This window comes from Piliocolobus tephrosceles, chromosome 9, assembly GCF_002776525.5.
Source record: "Piliocolobus tephrosceles isolate RC106 chromosome 9, ASM277652v3, whole genome shotgun sequence".
NCBI lineage: Eukaryota > Metazoa > Chordata > Mammalia > Primates > Cercopithecidae > Piliocolobus > Piliocolobus tephrosceles.
In genome coordinates this window covers 84,766,669-84,786,363 of record NC_045442.1, presented here as the reverse complement: position 1 = coordinate 84,786,363, position 19,695 = coordinate 84,766,669, and the positions used below count along the sequence as shown (strand labels likewise).

The 19,695-nt window shown below is 58.4% G+C and overlaps 1 protein-coding gene across 4 annotated transcripts in view; it reads left to right on the top strand.

Moving 5' to 3' along the window:
* ARHGAP22 (Rho GTPase activating protein 22) overlaps positions 1-19,695 on the top strand; it is a 210,581-nt gene that overhangs the window by 189,588 nt on the left and 1,298 nt on the right. For 3 of the 4 annotated variants that reach the window (XM_023230184.2, XM_023230185.2, XM_023230187.2), the window contains 5 exons: positions 6,906-7,113; positions 11,640-11,772; positions 12,634-12,707; positions 13,357-13,478; positions 15,948-16,827. In XM_023230184.2, the coding sequence (XP_023085952.2) occupies positions 6,906-7,113; positions 11,640-11,772; positions 12,634-12,707; positions 13,357-13,478; positions 15,948-16,827 (1,417 nt within the window). The remainder of the gene's footprint in view (positions 1-6,905; positions 7,114-11,639; positions 11,773-12,633; positions 12,708-13,356; positions 13,479-15,947; positions 16,828-19,695) is intronic. The other variant, XR_002735272.2, reaches the window with a different exon arrangement.

The following is a 19,695-nucleotide window of genomic DNA, read 5'->3' as shown; positions in this document are numbered from 1 at the left end:
GGGCCCTCCTTCGCCTCAGGGTCCGGGCCCGGGGCGGCGCTGGCCGGGGCGGGCGGGCGGCGGGCAAGACGCTACCTGCGCGCGTGCCGGGCATTCCAGCCGCCGCCGCGCCGCCGCGCCTGGGCGCGCCATGGGCCTGATGCCGGCCGCGCGGGCCTACTCCGGGTGCCGCGCCTGCCCACGGCCGCCCTGCCGCCTGCCCGCCTGCTGCGCGCCCGCCGCCCCAGGTAGGGGCGGGACGGGGTGCGGGCACCCCCGGGTCCGCCAGAGAAACGGCGTCTCTGGGCCAGAGAGCGCTCGAAGCCGGGACCCGCGCAGCGGGCGAGGGAGAGCGCCGCGCATGCGTCTCGCGGGGGTCGGCGGGGAGCCTGGGGGAGTTTGGGTGTCACCGCGGATCTGGTGTTGCGGGACGGTTCCCTGGGAGCGGGGGTCGTGAGTGTCTGAGGGAAGACGCAGGGACCGAAGGCGTCCTCCAATCTCCTGCGGGTGTTGGCAACCCGCTTGTAGAGATGAGGACTTAAGAGTCTGGGAGGGGCGCAGGGACTTGCAAAGGATCCCTCCCCAACCCCAACTACAGAGTGGGGGGACCCAGAGGGATCCGAGCCTCGGGCTCTGACCCCAAGCCTCCCTGGGCCACAGGAAGGGGTGTGGGACCGGCGCCCCCAGGTTGAGGGTATCACTCCTGCCCTGGGGCGGACTACCCAGGGCAGGACACTTCCAGGTGATCTTAGCCTCTGCTGTGCTCCTGCAGGCCTGGACGGGTGGGTAGCAGGAGAGTTTTCAGCTTTGCCGGCTAGCTGGTGGATCTTACCGCTTACAGCCCTGAGGGCAATTCTGAAGCTCTCTAGTACTTAGCGCAGAGCCTGGAAGTGACAGAGTTGGCCGGCTAGTGAGTCCCTGCACTGACAGAGGGTGGGGTGGTTGCATGGAAGATGGCGAGTGTTGGGGTACAGGGGTCCTGAGAGCAGGAAGGCCTGGAGCCAAGAGGGAAACTGTGGAATTACCCAAAGTTTGGGAGTCTCGAGAGAGAATTTTAGAATTACTTTCCTCATTGTGCCTCTTCCCAGACTGTGGCATTGCCTGCTCCTCTAAGAGTGAAAAGCAGGCATATGACTGAAGCAGACTTGCTGCACAGCTCCACTCTGCTCCGGAATCAGCTCCAAGAGGGAATCCCAGGTCTCCCTTCCCTGATGCGGCCTTGGGGGTGGGACTCAGGGGCAGGCAGAACCTGTCCAGGAATTGACCCTGCAAGGTTCGGAGAAAGCCGCATTTCAAAGCACCTGCTCCCAGGTGCCTGGTGTGGTCGATCTCCCGTGGACGCTCACACCCCGGGAGGTGGCCAAGCCCAGCTCAGAGAGGCTGAGGACGGTGCCCAGGGTCATAGAGGACGAGGACTGGAACCAGAGGACGAGGATTCGAGCCAGCGGACTGCTCTGCCTGGGCTTCCTCTCCTGTGTGGGAGAGGGGGGTGAGGGATGGCTTTGCCAGGGAAACGCTGGTGGGGGAGGCCTGGCAGCAAGTTCATCAAGAGGAGAGGCAGCCTCTGCCAGTTTCCCCTGCGGTGGCAGAGCCAGTGCTCTGTGAAGAGCATAGGCTGGGACCTCGAGGAACCCACACGATGGCTGGGTTTCCAGGGAGCTGACAAACCTACTGGAACTAGTTCTTGGCAAGGCTCCCCTCCAAGGGTGCCAGGAGGGCTGAGGGAGTTCAGCCAGGCAGGGGCAGGCCCTGCCAGGCTCCTGAGAGACCCTGATGAGGGGAGGGATTGGCGGGGCCCCTAATGAGGGAGGCCAAGCCCAGAAGCCCCAGCACAGGGTGCCTCCCACAGGAGGGCCGCGGGGAAGGAAGCCTCTTGGGAGGCTGAGCTGGAATGAGACCTTCTCACGCCTCCTGGCAGCTCCCATCTGAGGGTTCCAGTGGCCAGCTGGGAATGTGGGGCCAGTCTGAGGACTGATGGTACCTGGGGGCTGGGCCTCAGGGAAGTCTGGCCCTCACAGTACCCCCTAAAGACAGGTGTGATCGTCCCATTTTGTAGATTTCATGGATGGAGCGACTGAGCCCCAGGAAAGGGAGGCAGCACCTCTCCTCAGTGGGTTAGCCAGGACGTGTACCAGATCAGTGCTGGTGTAGACCCAGAATCTTTGTCTCTGTGACCTTTGGCCTTGAACATCCCCTACTTGCCTGTGTCCCCACCCTAGCCCCACCATGCCAGGGCAGGGTACTGCCAACCATGCTCCCTCACCCCTGCCCTCCGACCCTCAAGGTCCTCCGTCATGTGCCCTGCACCCCCACCCGCCTACCTGGCTACCTCCTGCTCATCTTTAGATGTTGGTTTCAGCATCACGTCCTCCCTGAACTTCTCTCTGGAAGTGCCCAGGACCCTGTTGATGTCCCTTTCCTGACTCTTCCAGCCTTGTTCTGGGAAAGTGGTCAGGAAGGTGCCATGGGGAAGCAGAGGGGTAGTGGTTATGCTGGGGCTGGGAGCTGCCTGGATGTGCGGGCACTGTGCAAACGGTGGGCTGGCCCAGGCTCTGCACCCCTAGGGGCTGGTGGAGGGAGTGGGGCAGGGTCTTGCCTGCCTGCCAAGTTTAGGCTTTATCCTGAGGATGGTGTGTGTGGGGGAACAGGCAGCAGGGGAGGCCCCAGGGAGATTTATATGTTTACAGCCTTCCGGGCAGCGCTCTAATTCCTGGAGTGGGGCCAGGCACAAAGTACAGGGGTTATGGCAAGGTGGATGGACAGACAGACAGCAGGAGTTTTAGGGGCAGGGGATGGGACAGCAGGCAGGGCTGGAGCCAAGAGATGGCTAGGTGGAATTATCCATGCTCCATGGGCCTCCAGAGAGAATTTTGGAATTTTTTCCCTGTGTGTCTCTTCCTTGACTGTGGCCTTCAGTCAGCTGTGAGCTGAGGGTGGGGCTGAACGCTGTGAGTTGGGATGGGTGGTGGCCCTGGAGAGCTCAGTCCCCGCCTTCACTGGCTCTCCTTGGCCTCTGCTGCAAGCCCAGCATGTGGCTGTGGGCAGTCCAGCAACCCAGCAGAGGGGAGTGTCCTCAAGCTGTCTGGAGTAGTGGCAGTCAGGGCTGTGACAGAGGGGAGGGAAAGCTGAAGGGAGGATTTGGGACAGCTCATGTAGGAGGGACTTCTGAGCTTTCTTCCAAGGACTAGTAGGAAATTTGCCCAGACCAAAGAGGAAAGCGCTACCCAGGAAGAAGGCCCTAGCCACTCACAGGGCCATGAAGGCAGACAGATTCATGCCACTCAAGCAGTGGGCAGAGCTAGAGGAAAGGCAACACATGTGTGCTTGTGGAGGGAGGCAGGAGGCAGGTGGCAGGCACCAGGGGCACTGCCAGGTCGGCCCCTCCACTCATGGGACCCTCTGCCCATGGGCACTTCCTCCTGGATGCCCACTGCCTGCTCATTTGAGGTCCTAGCAGAGGCCTCTGGTCCCGAGAGGTGTAGCTTCCCATTGCTACCTTTCCTACTTATCCTGGCCCCAATGTCCTTGGGGGAAGTCTGTGCCCCGGAGGTCAAAGCAGAAGAGGTGAACGAATATCTGGCAGGACCACATGAGCAGAGCATGGGCTAGGTTGGAAGTGAGAGGGGATGGTGGGGACTGCGGAGACATGGCAAGTGTGTGTCCTATCAAAAGGGCACAGATGCCACTGAGCTCTGCAATTGTTGCTTTTTTTGGAACTCAGGCCTGGTGTCACCACATCTGAATTTTTTAAGAGAAGCTGGGAATCCAGATTTATATGTGAAATCTCTTGATTGTAAATAACTAATTTAAAAATGTTTCAAACATCATATGAGCTAAACAGGCACATGTGTGGACCGGTGTGGCTCATTGTTAGGCATCAGATGTTGAACCCTGACTGAAGTGAGAGAGAGCAGGGGCTCGGTGTCCCTGGACCAGCCCAGGCCACTCTTGAGGTGGTGGAAAGGCCAGGACACTGTCAGTGGTGGGCCCTGGAGCCTCCTCGGACTGGCTTCTCAGAGTTGCCCCAGGCAGCTAGCAGGCCAAGCTTGCAGCAGGATCACCCGCTGTGCTCAAGGCTGATGAATGGCCCCTTGGGCCCCATTTCTGGGCAGGGGCACCTGGTCTTGCCCACCAGATCCCAGGCGGGAGCAGCTTTCCCTTCGTGTTAGTATTGCAACCTCTGCCTGTTTTCTGTTCACATGACCCGCGTTTTCAGGAACTGCTGGTGCTGGGTTGGGGGCGTCACATAGGTATCTCCACACCAACGTGGGTGCCAAGCAGCCATGTGGCCAAGTACATTCTCTATACCTGGAGCCAGACTGCCTGGGTTGGACCCTTGTCCCTGTCATGCATGCTGAGTGAACTTGGGCACATTCTTAAGACCCCATGCCTATCAGTTCAAACATCCTGCAAACTGAACAGGCAAAAGTCAAGATGATGATGATGGTTACAGTGATAGTGACAGTCCCTAGTCCCTAAGTTATCAAGATGGGTAGGATTAAATGTGCTGATGTTTGTAAAATGCTCAGAACAGCACCTGGCACCACAGCACTGTGTGTAGCTACTTCGGCACTCTCCTCACACTCACGTGCCCCCACCATGTGTGCATGCCCATGCACACACACCCCACATGCACACATATGCACACACATTTACAAGCCCACATCCAGCACATGTGCACACATATGCACACACAAGCCCACCCTACATGCACACATGTGCACACACACTTCTCCCTAAAGCATTGCTGGCATCCAGCAGGTGCAGCCCACATGGGCATGTGTTCTTAAAGGAAGAGTCTTCACCTTTCAGGTTTTATACACTTTGTTTTTGGGTCAAGCATGGTGAGGAGGAGCATTTACTGTGTCCTGCTCTGTGCCAGGCACTGTACCAGGGACCGATGTATCTTATTCCAAAATAGCCCCTGAGTGGGGAGCTAAGTAAGACAAATGGAGCCCCCACTTTTAGCTGGCTCAGTGCCCAGGTCTCTGAGAAGTCCCAAGCCTGGAGTTTTGGCATCTTGCCCCTGGAACACCCCACAAGCCACCCTGCAGGGAAGGTCTCTGCACAGTGGGTGTGAATAATGTCAGGCACTCCAAAGAGTCAGGCATTCACCTTGTAAAGCTTAGGGGCTGGCAGAAGTCTGTTTCTCCTGTTACTGTGCCGTGGTGTAGACAGCTTTATGGATCTCAACTCCTTCCCTTCTTTGCCTGGGCTGCCAGGAACCTCTTAGCCTAGTAATGTATTTAGTCTTCATAGATTTTCTCAGAAGTTCCTCTGCCTCCTTCCTCTCTCCCTCTATTCCTCATTTGGTGTCTTGTCATGTATTGTTTTAGATCATTCTCTCTCTGATTTCTTTTCGCTAATGTTATTTAAGAGCAGCATGCAGAAAAGTATACAAGTCATAAGTGTAGAGTTCAGTGAATTTTCTCAAGAGGAACATAACTGGGTAAGCAGTGCCAGGGGAGAGTCACAGCATTACCAGAACCCCAGAAGCCTCTGAGTCCCTTCCAGTCACAGATCTACCAAGGTAACCATGTCCCGGCCTAACAGCACAGATGGGTTTGGCCTGTCTTTAACTTTACATAAATGGAGTCATGCAGTGTGCACTCTGGGGTTTAGGCTTCTTTTGTTTCTGATGATGTTTTTGTTTTCTAATTTTTTAAAAATTTCATAAAATACACCTAGCATTAAATTTCCTGTCTTCATCATTTTTAAAGCACACAGTTCAGCAGCATTACATTCATTCGAATTATCTTGCAACCATCAGCACTATCCATCTCTAGAACGCTTTCTGTCTTGCAAAGCTGAGACTCTGTGCCCGTTCAATTCTAATTTGACATCTCCCCTGCCCCCAGCCCCTTGCAGCTGCCATTCTACTTTCTGTCTCTGTGAATTTGACTACTCCAGGTTCTTCATATAAGAGGAATCACACAGTATTTGTCCTTTTGTGAATGCTTTACTTCACATAATGTTCTCCAGGTTCACCCATGTTATAGCATGTGTCTGAATTTCCCTCCTTTTTAAGGCTGAATCAAGTTCTACTGTATGCAAATACCACGTCTTGGTTCTCTGTTCATTCATTTATGGACACATGGCTTGCTTCCGTGGCTCAGCTACTGTGAATAATGCTGCTGTGAACATGGGTGTGCAAGTATCTGAGACCTTGCTTTTAATTCTTTTAGGTATATACCCAGGGGAGGGATTACTGGCAATTCTGGTTTTAATTTTTTGAGCAACCGCCGTGCTGTTTTCCACAGCAACTGCACCATCTTGTCATCCTGCCAGCAGTGCACAAGGAAGGGTTCCAGTTTCTCCACATCCTCGCCGACACTTGTTACTATCTGATCTTTTGACAGTAGCCGTCCTAGTGGGTGTGAGGTGGTATCAGATAGTGGTTTGGATTTGCATTTTCCTGGTGATGATTGATGCTGAATCATGACTATGGTTTTTGCATTACTATGTCATCTGTCTTGTCCAGTGAGCTGTGCCTCATTTATTCTCCTTGCTGCACTGTGTTCCATGCTAAGAACAGAACACAGGAGATCTGCTGTTGATGAGCATTGGATGGCTTCTTATTTGGAATGACTGCAAAACCAATCAATGACATGCATAATGCATGCTCCTGGGGGCCATTTGCTCCTGGCTTGGGCAAGCTCCACGGGCCAGGTCACACCACCAGCTCACTGCTCCCTCCTGCTGTCTGTCCACAGGCAGCCCAGGGCCCAGCATCCTGGTGTGTGTCCTCCCAGCATGTGTCCGGGTGACCAGGGCCCAGCCTCCTGGTATGCATCCTCCCGGTGTGTAATTTGCTTCCTGAGGAGGAGCCACCTTTAGCCCTAACAGTGCCCCTGCCCTCCATTGTCCTGAGCACCCAACACTAAGCTGGGTGGTGGAGGGTGTGACTAGCTCCTCTCTGTGCTCAGGGATCTTTGGGCAGCGCCTGGAGGACACAGTCCACCACGAGCGGAAGTATGGCCCCCGCCTGGCGCCCCTGCTGGTGGAGCAGTGTGTGGACTTCATCCGGGAGCGCGGGCTCACTGAGGAGGGGCTGTTCCGTATGCCGGGCCAGGCCAACCTGGTGAGGGACCTGCAGGATTCCTTCGACTGTGGGGAGAAGCCACTGTTTGACAGGTGAGCTCGTGATCGGGGGTAAGATGGAGCCACTTGTCTATTCCTCCTGCAGGCTCCTACCCAGGACACCAGCTCCAGTGGGCAGGGGTGGGCTGGCAACAGGATGGTGGGCCAGCCCTCCTAGTGGGCAGAACGTAGGGCACACCCTCACTCCACCAGCCTGGGGTCCCCTCTCAAGATGGATGCCTGCCACGCACAAGGCCAGCTCACATCCACACAGCCTGCCTCCCCGCACATGCTAATAAACCTGACCCAGGCTGGAGAAAAAGGACCTCTGCTGGCTGCCATGTGAGGACAGACTGGGTGCAGCTGCATCCGGGACCCCAGGCCTTCTGTGGAGTCTGTCTCTTGGCCGTGCTTCCTCCGGTGATATCAATGGCAAGATGGCACAGCAGCTCGGCTCCCCTCCTCTTGGGTCCTGGGGAGAGGAGAGCGAGTCTCCTCCATCTGTCCTGGGGCCATGTCCACCCTACCCATCATGGGGGCTTACCCAGACCCCGGATGCCCCTGGGTGGAGCCAACTCTACCACCAGTCCAGGGCTGTTTGGGGACTCTGTTTCCCCCGACAGTGCCCCCACCCATTATGGGGCAGTTTTTCATAGAGTTCTTCCTACATCAAGAAAACCTGCCCTCTATGGGACTTCTGCCCTGTCTTCTTGGATCTGCCCCAGGATGGGCCCACCAGGACCCACAGGCAGCCCTGGCCTCCCAGGGCTTCTCCTCTGGGGACAGAACACTCAGCCCCTCAGCTCTTTCCCAGACCCATCACTGCAGCCAGGGGAGGGTGTCGGTTCCTCTCCTTAGATGTGGAGTCCAGGACTGACCACGTTCCCTGGCAGTATTCCACCCAGGGAGGTACGGAGGACCCTTCCTCTGGAGCTTTGTGAAGCTCCATCCCAGTGTTGACGCTCAGTGAGCTTGTGGTCCATTCTGAACCTCAGCCAGCCAGGCCTCTTCCATCTTGTGTCTCAGCGTTAGGGTTGCAGATTGCTTCAAATAATGTCACCTGGGTAAGGCCTGGGAACCAGGACTTTTGGAAGCTCCCCAGGATCAGATGGTCTGCCCTAGTGCCTGATGCTACCTGAGGGGCTTCTGCAGACACAGATCAGATCTTGCCACTCCCCAACTCAAACTCTGCTGGGGCCCCCTGGAGTGGCACAGGCCGTCCGCACCTCACCTCCCCTGCCGAGCTTCTCCCATCCTGCTGGGCGGGTCTCCACCTGGGCACACCTGCTCTCCCAAGGTGGGTTCCTGGCATGCTCAGCCTCCTTTCTCCACCTGGCCTGCCTGCTGAAGCCCCCTTGAGAGGCAACTGGGCACCCCAGGGTGAGTTCCATGCAGACCTGACTCTCTGTCTCCCAGCAGCCTGGGGCAACCTTCCCTGTGTCTTGGGGGCCCTCTGCTGTGTGCCTTCTCCCTCTCTGGCTGCTTCTACCCTGCTTCTGGAATTGTGTCTGGAGGGCCATCTCCACGGTGGGCATGTTGGCCTTGTCCCTCCACCCCCATCTCAGCAGTGGCCCCCATATTGCCACTGTGGCCCTGGGCTTTGGTTTCCTCTCCCTTTAGAAACTCCTCCTAGGGTATCTGAGGCCATCCTTCCCACTTTCCGCCGTTTCCATGGCAGCTTCTCTGGCTCTGCAGCTGTACCCAGAGAGGGACCCTCCCCACCCACTCCCGATGGAGGCCCCCCTTCCCACCCAACCCCAGCAGAAGGTCCCCCTCCCTACCCACCCCTAACAGAGGGTCCCCTCCTCACCCACTTCCAACAGAGCGTCCCCCATCCCTACCCACCCCCAATAGAGGGTCCCCCCTCCCTACCCACCTCCAACAGAGGGTCCCTTCCTCACCCACTTCCAACAGAGTCCTGGGATGCAGCTCTGTCCCCAAGGCCATGGCCTGCCCGCCTCCTGGGGCGTTGGCTGCTAGCCTGGCCCCTTCCCCACGAAGCCCCTCCTCACCTTCCTGCTCATCTCTGTAAGAAGGTCCCCTTTAGCCCCAGGTCCTGAGCTTCTCTTCTGCTAAAGCCTCACCAGGCCTGGAAGCCTCAGTGCCTGGAGCTGGCCCATACTTGCCCCTTCCCAGCACGGTGTCCCCTGGGCACTGGGCTGTCTGTCTCCCAGGCTGCCGCCCCGCTGCTGAGCTGTGAGGACAGCCTCTTATGAGCCAGAGCCTAGGGCTGCATGGACTCCTGGCTGCCAGGCTCTTCTTACTCCCTCAGCTCCTATCCTTTGAGTGAGGGACCGCTGGGAGGCCTAGGGGTGAAGGGGCACCCACATGCATTAGAAATTCTAAGGGGGGTGGGTCTTGACAGATAACAAGTAAACACCAGGGACACCACTCCTGGGTTCCGGTAGGGAACTTCCCGGGGTGCTGCAGATGGCAGGACTGGGCTGCTCAGGGAGGAGCCCTGTGGACACCCAGGTGTGGTTAAGCAGGTGGCCCGGCTTGGGGGCAGGTTGAGGAAGTGGGGCTGGGTGATGAGAAATGGACTCTAGGGGAATGAGGCAAGTTGGGGCCAGACTGGAGGCATGGCGTGTTCTGCATAGATGCTGGTGTTGGCGTGGGCAGGGGGGTTCCCTGAGTTCGGAGAGGTGATGTGGAACCTGCAGATGGAGGGTCGCCTTGCTGTGGGTGGCACTGACCACCAGGGCCGGTTTGCCCCCAGGGCAGGCACCTCGTCCCCTGACCAGCTGCTGCCCTCTCTGCCCCACCCCTGCCCCCAGCCTCCGCCTGCACCAACGTGACCGCGTGCTGGGAGGCCCACAGGCTGGGGAGGCACACACAGGGCCACAGGCTGTATAGGATTCTCGTTGGGTCTTGTTGGAGGGAGGAAGGGGACAGCAGTTTAGGGAAAAGTCTCAAGAACAGGCCTGGCGACAGCTGTTGGAGGAAAGGCACTGCAGTGGGGAAGGAGGAAGGGAGGGTGGGGTGAGGAAAGGAAGTAAGAGCTCAGGTGCTGAGCGGATGGGGGGTCAAACAGGGCCAAGCAGCAGGACCCTTCAGGGCAGGGATGCAGCCGGACAGGTCTGCAGAGGAGGGGTGGCTCTGTGTCCACTCACCCAGGGCAGAAACACTCCGTCCCCCAGCTGCAGAAAAGGGGAAGACATGCGGGCTGGCTCCCAACCATACTTCCCTGCCTCCTGCCCCTCCCCCAGGGCAGTTGGCCAGGAACATGGCCCCAGAGAAGGCTGAGGAGGGTGTGGTAGCAGCATGCCTTGCTGGAGAGGGAAGAGGAGTAGGGTGGGGGCTGACTGGACCCAGCCAAACCAAGAGTCACTGAGCCTCAGGTAAGGAGGGGCCCCAGGTATATGGATTTGGGGTGCATAGGGATACATGGAACCCCAGAATCCCAAATGTCAGGGTCAGAAGGTATTTATCTCAGTGAGCCTAGCCTGGGATCCATCAGGGGTCAGGTGATAGCATAATGGCACAGCCACAGTCTCCTGGCCCCTGGCTCATCTCTCCTGAGGGAAATGCAGTCCAGGGTTTAAGTCCATGGTCCTAGACAAGTAGATGAACAACCTGGGGCCCGTATACAGCTTGGAGTGCAAGCTCAGAGAAGATGCCAAGGCTCTCGTTTAGGACCTGAACTGCAGACCCCACACAGGACCCAGGGAAGGACTGTGCCAGGCCCATTGTCACCACCATCCACAGCTGGTCTACTTCTGCGTTGGCAGCTCCAAGCCAGAGCAGGAGACTGAGGCCTGGAGTGGACTCCTGGGGCACTGGAGAGGAGGTGATGAGCTTAGAAGCCCAGGTGTCCCCACGGTGGACAGGAAGAGAGGAAAGGGCCTGACCTCCGACCTGCTCCTGCCGTTGGGATTCTGGGGAGTGGGATTCCCCGACAAGGAGCCAGCAGCCCTGCATTGTGGGCGCCTTTGGTGCAGCTCCTCCCACTCCAGCCAAGGTCAAGTACAGCGGAGAGTGCAAGCTCAGGCTGGGGGTTGGCAGCACCTATGGAGGGCCTGCAGGATAGCTGTTCCGACCGCAGAGCAGGCGGCTTCCACATCATCCTGCAGGGGACCTTGGGATGGCCACCAGGCCTGTGGAAGGGGCTCCCTGGCCCATGTCCCAGGGCCCTCCCTTGTGCAACCTGACCTGCATCACACTTGATTCCTCTGGCCCAGGGCAGCTGCTAGGGTGGAGCAGCTATGACCTGCAGGGCCCTGTGGCTTTGCAGTCCCTGGAGTCCTACGCAGTCTACACAGGACAGGAGCAGGTCCTGAATGGATTGACACAGACTCAGGGGTTCTGAGCAGGTGCTTAGGCATGATGGGTGGTCCCTGAGCTGGAGCTCCTGGCCATGGATACTTAGTCGCCCCTGCCCCAGCCCTGTCCACTGCTCCCAGAAGCAGCACTGGCCTTTCCTTGACCAAGGCAGCTGGCCGCAGATGCAGCCCCCAGTATGCCCAAGCATGCATCTGAGACCAGAGGCTGCCCCTTGGCATCAGGGGGTACCAGTCACCCCTGAAGTCCCCTGGCATCCCAGGCCTCACACACTTGTCCTCTTCCCTTCCCGCCCCCAGCACAACAGACGTGCACACGGTGGCCTCCCTGCTGAAGCTCTACCTGCGGGAGCTCCCCGAGCCCGTGGTCCCCTTCGCCAGGTACGAGGACTTCCTCAGCTGCGCCCAGCTGCTCACCAAGGACGAGGGGGAGGTCAGTGGCTCCTGGGACAGCTCCTGGGAGATGGGCTGGCTGGGTGGTGGCCTGTAGACTCAGGACACAGACTCTGACTTTTCATGAATTTTCATGGCACATGGATCCTGTGGAGGCCTGCTCTGTGTTGGGGGTGTGGTGGAGGCCTGAAGCATCCTGCTCGGCTGGTGGAGGGGCCAGACCATCCTGCTGAGGTCGGGGAGGGGCCGGGGCATCCTACTGTCTGTCTGGAGCCATACCTGTCTGCGGCCTTGGTCTCTGGGAGGGGTGGGTCCGGGGTGCCCAGCTCTGGCTGCCACACCAGTAGGTGCTCACACTCCTCATACCCAACTCAGGCCACTCAGGCCTGTCATGGGCTCAGAAACAGGGAGATCTTTTATTTATATCTTGCTTCCTTCCCAAAAGACTTTGAGCTGGCTCCCAGGACCGAGGAGCCATCCCTCTCGTTCCCACCCACGCAGGTGCTGGTTTGCAGCCCCGGGTGGCTCAGGGTCAGGGAAGGACCGTTTGCCTCCCCTGTGGCCCTGTGGGAGTTGAGGGCTCATTATTTGGCAAATATTTGTGTCTTGATAAGTGAGCTGAGTGCTGATAAGTGAGCTACGGGCCCTGACATTCCTCTACCGGCCCCGTAGAGGCTCACCCCTCACTCCAGCTCCTTAGAAGCAAGTTAGCTTCCCAGGAGGTCACAGCTGGGCCCTGGCCACTCCTTGAGGGGAGGTGGAGGTGGTGGAGCCCTCTGGTCTGTTGGGGCTGGGCCGCCATAGCCCCCACCTCCCTTCTCCTTGCTCACCCCTCCTCGCAGTCAGAGAAGGACGAGGGGCCTCATTGCCGGTGTTTGAAATTCTGTTATTCATTCCTAAGGGCACTCTGGAGTTGGCTAAACAAGTGAGCAACCTTCCTCAGGCCAATTACAACCTGCTCAGATACATCTGCAAGTAAGTGGCGTGGCGGGAGGGGAACCACACTTGCCTGCACTGGCTCCACACTCCCCAACCGCACAGCGAGACACATAACTCTTCCTTGTCAGAGGGGTGCCCGGGTCATTCCCCCACCCTGCACAGCCTCACCCAGGGTGGATGAAGCAGGGAGTGGAAAAACACAGACCCTGAGTTCATGAAGCTTACAGTCCCATGGGAGCAGCTGGTTTTAAACAGCCCTGGGTAGATAATACCCTCTGTCTCTCCTGGGTGCTTCTTGCCATCCTGTCCCCCCAGGCATCTGCCCCTTGACCCCCAACCCTTCATGTATCCCCATCCTAGACACTGAGAAGGGGCATGCAGGGGCAGTGCTGACTAGGGTCTGGGACTTCCCAGAATTTGTGCACACTGCAATGTGCAGCGTCATGTCCTCCTTTCACACAAATAGCGTGGGCCCTTGTCCCAGCGAGCTTTGCTTCTGATGGCCCTCTCGGGCCCCAAGGGAAGCCTGCCCTCATTGAGCCTGGCAGAGGCAGGCTGCACCCAGTGGGCAAAAGCCCACAGGCAGCAGGGCTCAGCAGGGGTGTGGCGGGGCGTCCAGGCCACTCACAGGAGACTGGGTGTCAGAACTTGCTTCTTTGATGACTGCTGCTTCCTTACTTTGCAGGTTTCTGGATGAGGTTCAGGCATACTCAAATGTCAACAAGATGAGTGTCCAGAACCTGGCAACCGTGTTTGGACCTAACATTCTGCGGCCACAGGTAGAGGACCCAGTAACCATCATGGAAGGTAAGCGGGAGGTGTACCTGGTGGCCCTGGGTGCTGCCGGGGTCTGGGCTCATCTTGGTCCAGGGCAAGTCCTCCAAACCATCCCAGCCCAGGGCCAGGCCAGCAGGAGGGGTGGCTCAGGTGGCACATCTCCATCTCGGGGGACTTGGCAGGAGCTTCTGTAGACCTCACCCCGCTGACCTCCATGAAGTCCAGCTATAAGATAAAAAGGAACTTTGCCCTGCAATGGGCAGCAGCAAGTCACTGGGTGCAATTAGAATGGCCAGTGGTTTCTGTGGATGGAAGAGGCTGGAGGGATGGGAGAGGTCTCAGCACTCTTGCCCTGGAACACAGACATGTTTACTTTTCTTTTACAATTAAGCAGTTGTCATAGGTTCCTAGATGTCAGCTTTGCAAACCCTGGAGGATTTATGATAAATAACAATAAGTGATTAAAAATAGCAGCAACAGGCCGGGCACGGTGGCTCATGCCTGTAATCCCAGCACTTTGGGAGGCCGAGACGGGCGGATCATGAGGTCAGGAGATCGAGACCATCCTGGCTAACATGGTGAAACCCTGTCTCTACTAAAAATACAAAGAAATTAGCCGGGCGTAGTGGCGGGCACCTGTAGTCCCAGCTACTCAGGAGGCTGAGGCAGGAAAATGGCATGAACCCGGGAGGCGGAGCTTGCAGTGAGCCGAAATCGCGCCACTGCACTCCAGCGTGGGCGACTGAGCAAGACTCCATCTCAAAAAAAAAAAAAAAAAAAAAAAAAAATAGCAGCAATAGCAGCTGCTTTCAGTAAGCTTCTACTAAGTGCCTTGTTTGTATCACCTCATTTCAGGCTTTACAACCAGCCTGTGCTGTGGTAATCGCCCCCTCTTTACAGATGGGGAAACTGAGGCCAGGAGAGGCAAGGGGACTCACCAGAGGCCAGTTAGCCAGACTTAGCAAAGGGCACAGGTGTAGGCTGCCATAGAAGAGAGAACCCACCTCATAGGGCCCATGGAACACTGTCCCTAGTGGAGTCTGCGTGAGAGGCGTGCTGCTCAGACAGGAAGCCCACAGCTGAGGTTGTTCTTGCCCTTATCCCATGTGGAGGGACATGGTGGAGTGCTTTTGCTGAAGTCCCCACTTTGGTCTGTCCTGGCTGGGTCTCACACCCCAGGGCCCCATGAGGCCAGGAAAACACAAGCTCCCACCTGCCTGGTAGTACAGATGCTTGAGGTGGAGGCCTGCCCTGCCTGCTTCATGGAGTTCCTGCCTCACCTATGTTCTTGGCCTCAGAATTCTTCCCTTGACTTCTCCCAGGATTCCTAGTCAACGTCAGTGGGAGAGTTCACCCCGGCACTCAGCCCTCCCTCCCACCCGGGGGACCTCCTAGCGTCTGGCCTTTGTGGTGAGGGTGGCGGGAGGGAATGAGGCAACTGGGTAGATGCCATGGTCCTTCCTGCACTGCCCACCTCCGCTGTGGGCCCCCAACCCCACCACCGTAGGAACTGAGTTCCCAGCACTGGGGCTGCATCTCGGGGGCCTCGGCCTAGAGACGGGGGATTGTGTGTGTGTGAGATTATGTGTATGTGGGATTCTGGGGGATGGGCAGGGCGCACTATGTGTGTGATTGTGTATGGGGGAATTTGGGGAGGGTGCATTGTGTGTGCAGTTGTGTGGGGGGGATTTTGGGGAGTGGGTGGGGTTCATTGTGCGATTGTGTATGGGGGGATTTGGGGAGGCTGGGTGGGGGATTTGTGTGTTCACTTGTGTGTGTATGAGCTTTGGGGAACCTGGGCAGAGTGCACTGTGTGTGTAATTTATGTGTGTGGGATTTTGGGGAGTGGGCATTATATGTGCAGTTGTGTGTTGGGGGATTTGGGGAGGCTGGGTGGGTGTGTTGTTTGCCCAATTGTATGTGTGTGTGAGACTTTGGGGGTGATGGGGTGCATTGTATGTGTGATTGTAGGGGGGGATTTTAGGGGTGGGCGGGGTGCACTGTGTGTGCAATTGTATGTGTGTGCCCCCACACAGGAAAGATGGCTCTATTCCCTGTCCCAGAGCCCTATCCTCCCAGAGTGTGGATATTCAGGCATGGCCATTGTCAGCAGCACCGGGGTGAGGTGGGGCAGCCGAGAGAGTTCTGGCATCTCAGGTCCCAGGTTCCAGTTCCAACCTGCCACCTGCTCACCCTGCAGCCCTGGTGCCTGCTTCCTCACCCCACCCCGGCTGGAGGTCGTGAGCGCAGGCACAGTGCTTCCTCCCCGGCTTGTGGCTCTGTGCCTGAGGAAGATGGTTCTGCGGCCCCATCCTGCTGTCCTGCCTGGAGTTGAAGGGTGTGTGGTTCTTTCTTCGGGGCGGATGAAGGCTCCCTTGAGGGGCGGCCTGGCTCTGGTTACAGGGCCAGTTCCCACGAAGCTGGGTCCCCATGACTGGCAGAGCGACCCTGGGCCGGGTGGCTGGCAGCAGGGCCCTTCTCCGCCTCTCTTTCTGGCAGGCACTTCCCTCGTCCAGCACCTGATGACTGTCCTCATCCGCAAACACAGCCAGCTCTTCAAGGCCCCGGCCCCGGAAGGGTCCACGTCCCCGCACAGGGGCCCGCAGTGTGCAGTGGGGTGGGGCTCCGAGGAGGTCACCAGAGACAGCCAGGGAGAACCCTGCGACCCCGGCCTGCCCGCACACAGGACCTCTTCCCTGGACGGGGCGGCCGTGGCGGTGCTCTCCAGAACAGCCCCCACGGGAGCGGGGAGCCGGTGCAGCCCTGGGAAGAAGGTGCAGACCCTGCCCAGTTGGAAGTCCTCCTTCCGTCAGCCGGGATCCCGATCGGGAAGCCCGAAGGGGGGCGGCTCGTCCCTGGAGGTGCCCATCATCTCCTCCGGCGGGAACTGGTTCATGAACGGGTTGTCCTCCCTGCGTGGCCACCGCCGGGCCTCATCGGGAGACCGGCTCAAGGACTCGGGCTCCGTGCAGAGACTCTCCACTTACGACAATGTGCCCGCGCCGGGCGTGGTCCCCGGCATACCCAGCGTGGCCAGCATGGTGTGGTCCGGGGCCTCCTCCAGCGAGTCTTCGGTGGGGGGCTCGCTCAGCAGCTGCACGGCCTGCCGCGCCAGCGACTCGTCCGCCCGCAGCTCCCTGCACACCGACTGGGCCCTGGAGCCCTCCCCGCTCCCCAGCAGCAGCGAGGACCCCAAGTCCCTGGACCTGGACCACAGCCTGGACGAGGCGGGCACGGGTGCCAGTAACAGCGAGCCAAGCGAGCCGGGCAGCCCCACCCGGGAGCACGCGCGCCGCTCCGAGGCCTTACAGGGGCTGGTCACTGAGCTCAGGGCCGAGTTGTGCCGCCAGCGGACTGAGTACGAGAGGAGTGTGAAAAGGTAACGTGCTGCCCCGTGGAGCCTCCTGTAACCGGGTGGAGCCTGCAGGAAAGCTGTGTTCTTGGCACATGGGCGTCGGCCTCTGACTCGCCAGCCACTGGCCCTGGAAGCCAGCCTCAGAGAGGGGAATCCTAGCTCTGGGAAAGCCCTGGGACTGGCAGGCTTGGCACGCAGTCCGTCTGGTACCCAGTCAGTGCTGCAGAGGCCTGCTGACTCCATGTGAGTGGGAATGCCCGCCCAGCACACGGGGGGCCTTTGCTACACGGGTGGGAACAGAGTCCGTGTGCAGTCTGCAGCTAGGGAGGAGGGGGCAGCCCCTGGAGGCAGGTCCTAGGCCTGTCCCAGTACAGGGGCCCATAGCCTGGATGCTGGGCGCCGGGAAGTGCCCAGGCCCCAGACCAGCCAGGCTAGAAGTGAGGACCCCTTCCCTGATGGGATCAGAATCCAGTTTCCCTGCTGAACCAAGCCCTTGTGCCCGCCCTTGTCACAGGATGGTTGTACTGCACCCTGAGACTTGCAATTGCACTAACAGAGGGCCGGAGTTCCAGCCTCCCATGAGGACTGGGGTTCCCCTCTGCAGTGAGGAACCGCAGCTCCTGGAGGCCGGGTTTTCCAGTGCACCGGGTTTCCCTTAGCATTGCAGGCTCCTTGGCCCCTCTGGCTGCAGGTCCCCATTAGTCGGCTGAGCTGTTCACCTGGGTCCCACCCACCAGCAGGGAATTCCTTTTTCCATTAGAGGCAGTGGATGGAGGTGGAAGGCATTCCTGTTGCCCACTCTGAACCTGTGATTTCCACTGGGAGCTGGAATGGCAGCCATTGCCCTTTTGTTCTGCTGACAGCTGTTCTCTGGGTGCTGGAGAGTGCCAGGCATGTGCAGGCACCGTGTCTGCAAAAGGAAGAGACAGGAGAGGGGGGACCTTGAGGGCAGAGGCCCCTGCCATGGGGAAGGTCACAGCAGGCAGTGCCTGAGCCAGGGCTGGAAGGACCCATATGATGGAGCCGAGAAAGGAAATAGCATCAGTAGAACCCAAGGGCCTCCAGAAATATAGTAGAAGATGCTGTCTGCTGCAGATGAGCTCACAGACCAAACTACAGGGCATGTGGAAACTCTGACCATGCAGAAAGCTGTCCATGCAGAAGGCTGGACTGGACCAGCTTCGCCAGTTGTGTGCTGAGTTCCTGGAGTTCCTCTGGCCTGCTCTGAGGTCTGGTTTCTCAAGGGAGATGCAGGACTGCTGGACTCCAGGTCAGCCTACCTGGATTCTAGTCCCAGCTCCCCCAGGGATTGGCTGAGTGTCCCTGGCAGGATCTTTGGGCCCCAGTGACCTCACCCATTTGTCCTGAGTGTTAAATGACTCAGTGGATGGGAGCGCTCAGGAACCTTTGCTGCTTGCATTAACTCCTGCCTGCTGGCTGGAGGTAAGATGAGGTTCCCAGAGGGAAAGGGACAGCAGTGGTAGCCCTTGTGGAGGGCCTGTCCTCACTAGCAGAGTGGTCTGGGCTGTTGTCTTGGTTGGAGGGAGGGTCTAGAGTAAGGAGGGTCTCTGAGCACAGGAAGGAAGGCGAGGGCATTAGCACCTGTCCCGTCCAGCCGGTGATTGGGGAATGTGTGTCCTGTTCTCTGGAAGTATGGAGCCATCGGGTAGGGGGTGGGGTGAGGCTGGCCTTGTCCTGGCCCCCAGGACCCTGGAGCCCCTCCCCAGGGCCCTGCTGGGGAGTCAGCCTTCCTTTGTGCATTCCCAAAAGAGAACCTGTTTCCTGTGAAGTACCAGATGCTGTGCAGGTGGCCACAGCTGTGGCAAAAACTGATCCAAATCTCTGTCCACATTCTTATTTGGGTTGCAGGGAGACAAAGACCGTAAGCACGATAACTTTTGAAAAATACACGGTGTGTTAGAAGGGAGATGAAGGAGGAGAACATAGAGCAGCATGGAGGGGAGCGGAGAGGAGCCTCGGGGTAGAAGGTTGGAGGGCCCTGGGAAGGAGACCCCAGAGCTGTAGCCAGCACTGAGCCCAGGACCCCTACAGGTGGGGAGAGTCAGGAGGTGGGGACTGGAGATGTGTGGGGCAGGGGCAATGCTCTGGTCTTTCGCAGAGTGAGATGAGAATGATGTGTGAAGCTGATGGAGGGTCTTGGCACATTGGGCACTTGGACAGGCACACCTGGGTGCCATGCCGAGCAGAGCTTGCCAGGGGCCAAGGGCAGAACAGACCAGTTAGGAGGTGTGGGGGTCTAGGCCTGACCTATGGGGGGTGTGGCCCTATGGGGCAGCAGATGGAGGTGGGGGAAGCGGCCAGGTGCTGAGCATATTTTGAAGGTAGAGCCAAAAGGTTTTGCTAGCTGATCAGATATGGGGCCAAGAAAAGGAATGGACTTAGGGGAGGACATCATTGTTCAGCTGAGCAGCTGAAGGAAGGTATTCACCAAGAGAGTGCACCAGGGCTGCGGAAGAGTGGTCTGGAGATGAAGGTCAGGACCCTTTAAGTTGGAGATGCTGATGAAATGGTGCAGAGTCATCAGCGTGTAGTTGGGGCTTGGAGTCTTGAGCCTGGCAGAGAAGGAACAGGGGAGGTCCAGGCCCGAGCCCAGGGGCGGCAGTGGGGAGGTAGGTGGCTGCTCTCTGACAGCTGCCTGTGCTCCTGGTGGGGAGGGCTCAGGCCATGCTGCACGCTCAGTGATGAGGATGGAGGCCTCATTTTGGTGGGTTGGGGAATCCGTGTTTGTTCATCATGCACCACATACCAGGCCCTGTGCTGGGCCCCTGGCATCTTCCAGCCCATGGTTACTGCTCTGAGGAGCAGTCACCCTCTGCATTTCAGTGTGGCCTGTGTCCTGCCCACAGCCATGTGGCTCACAGGTCACCAGGC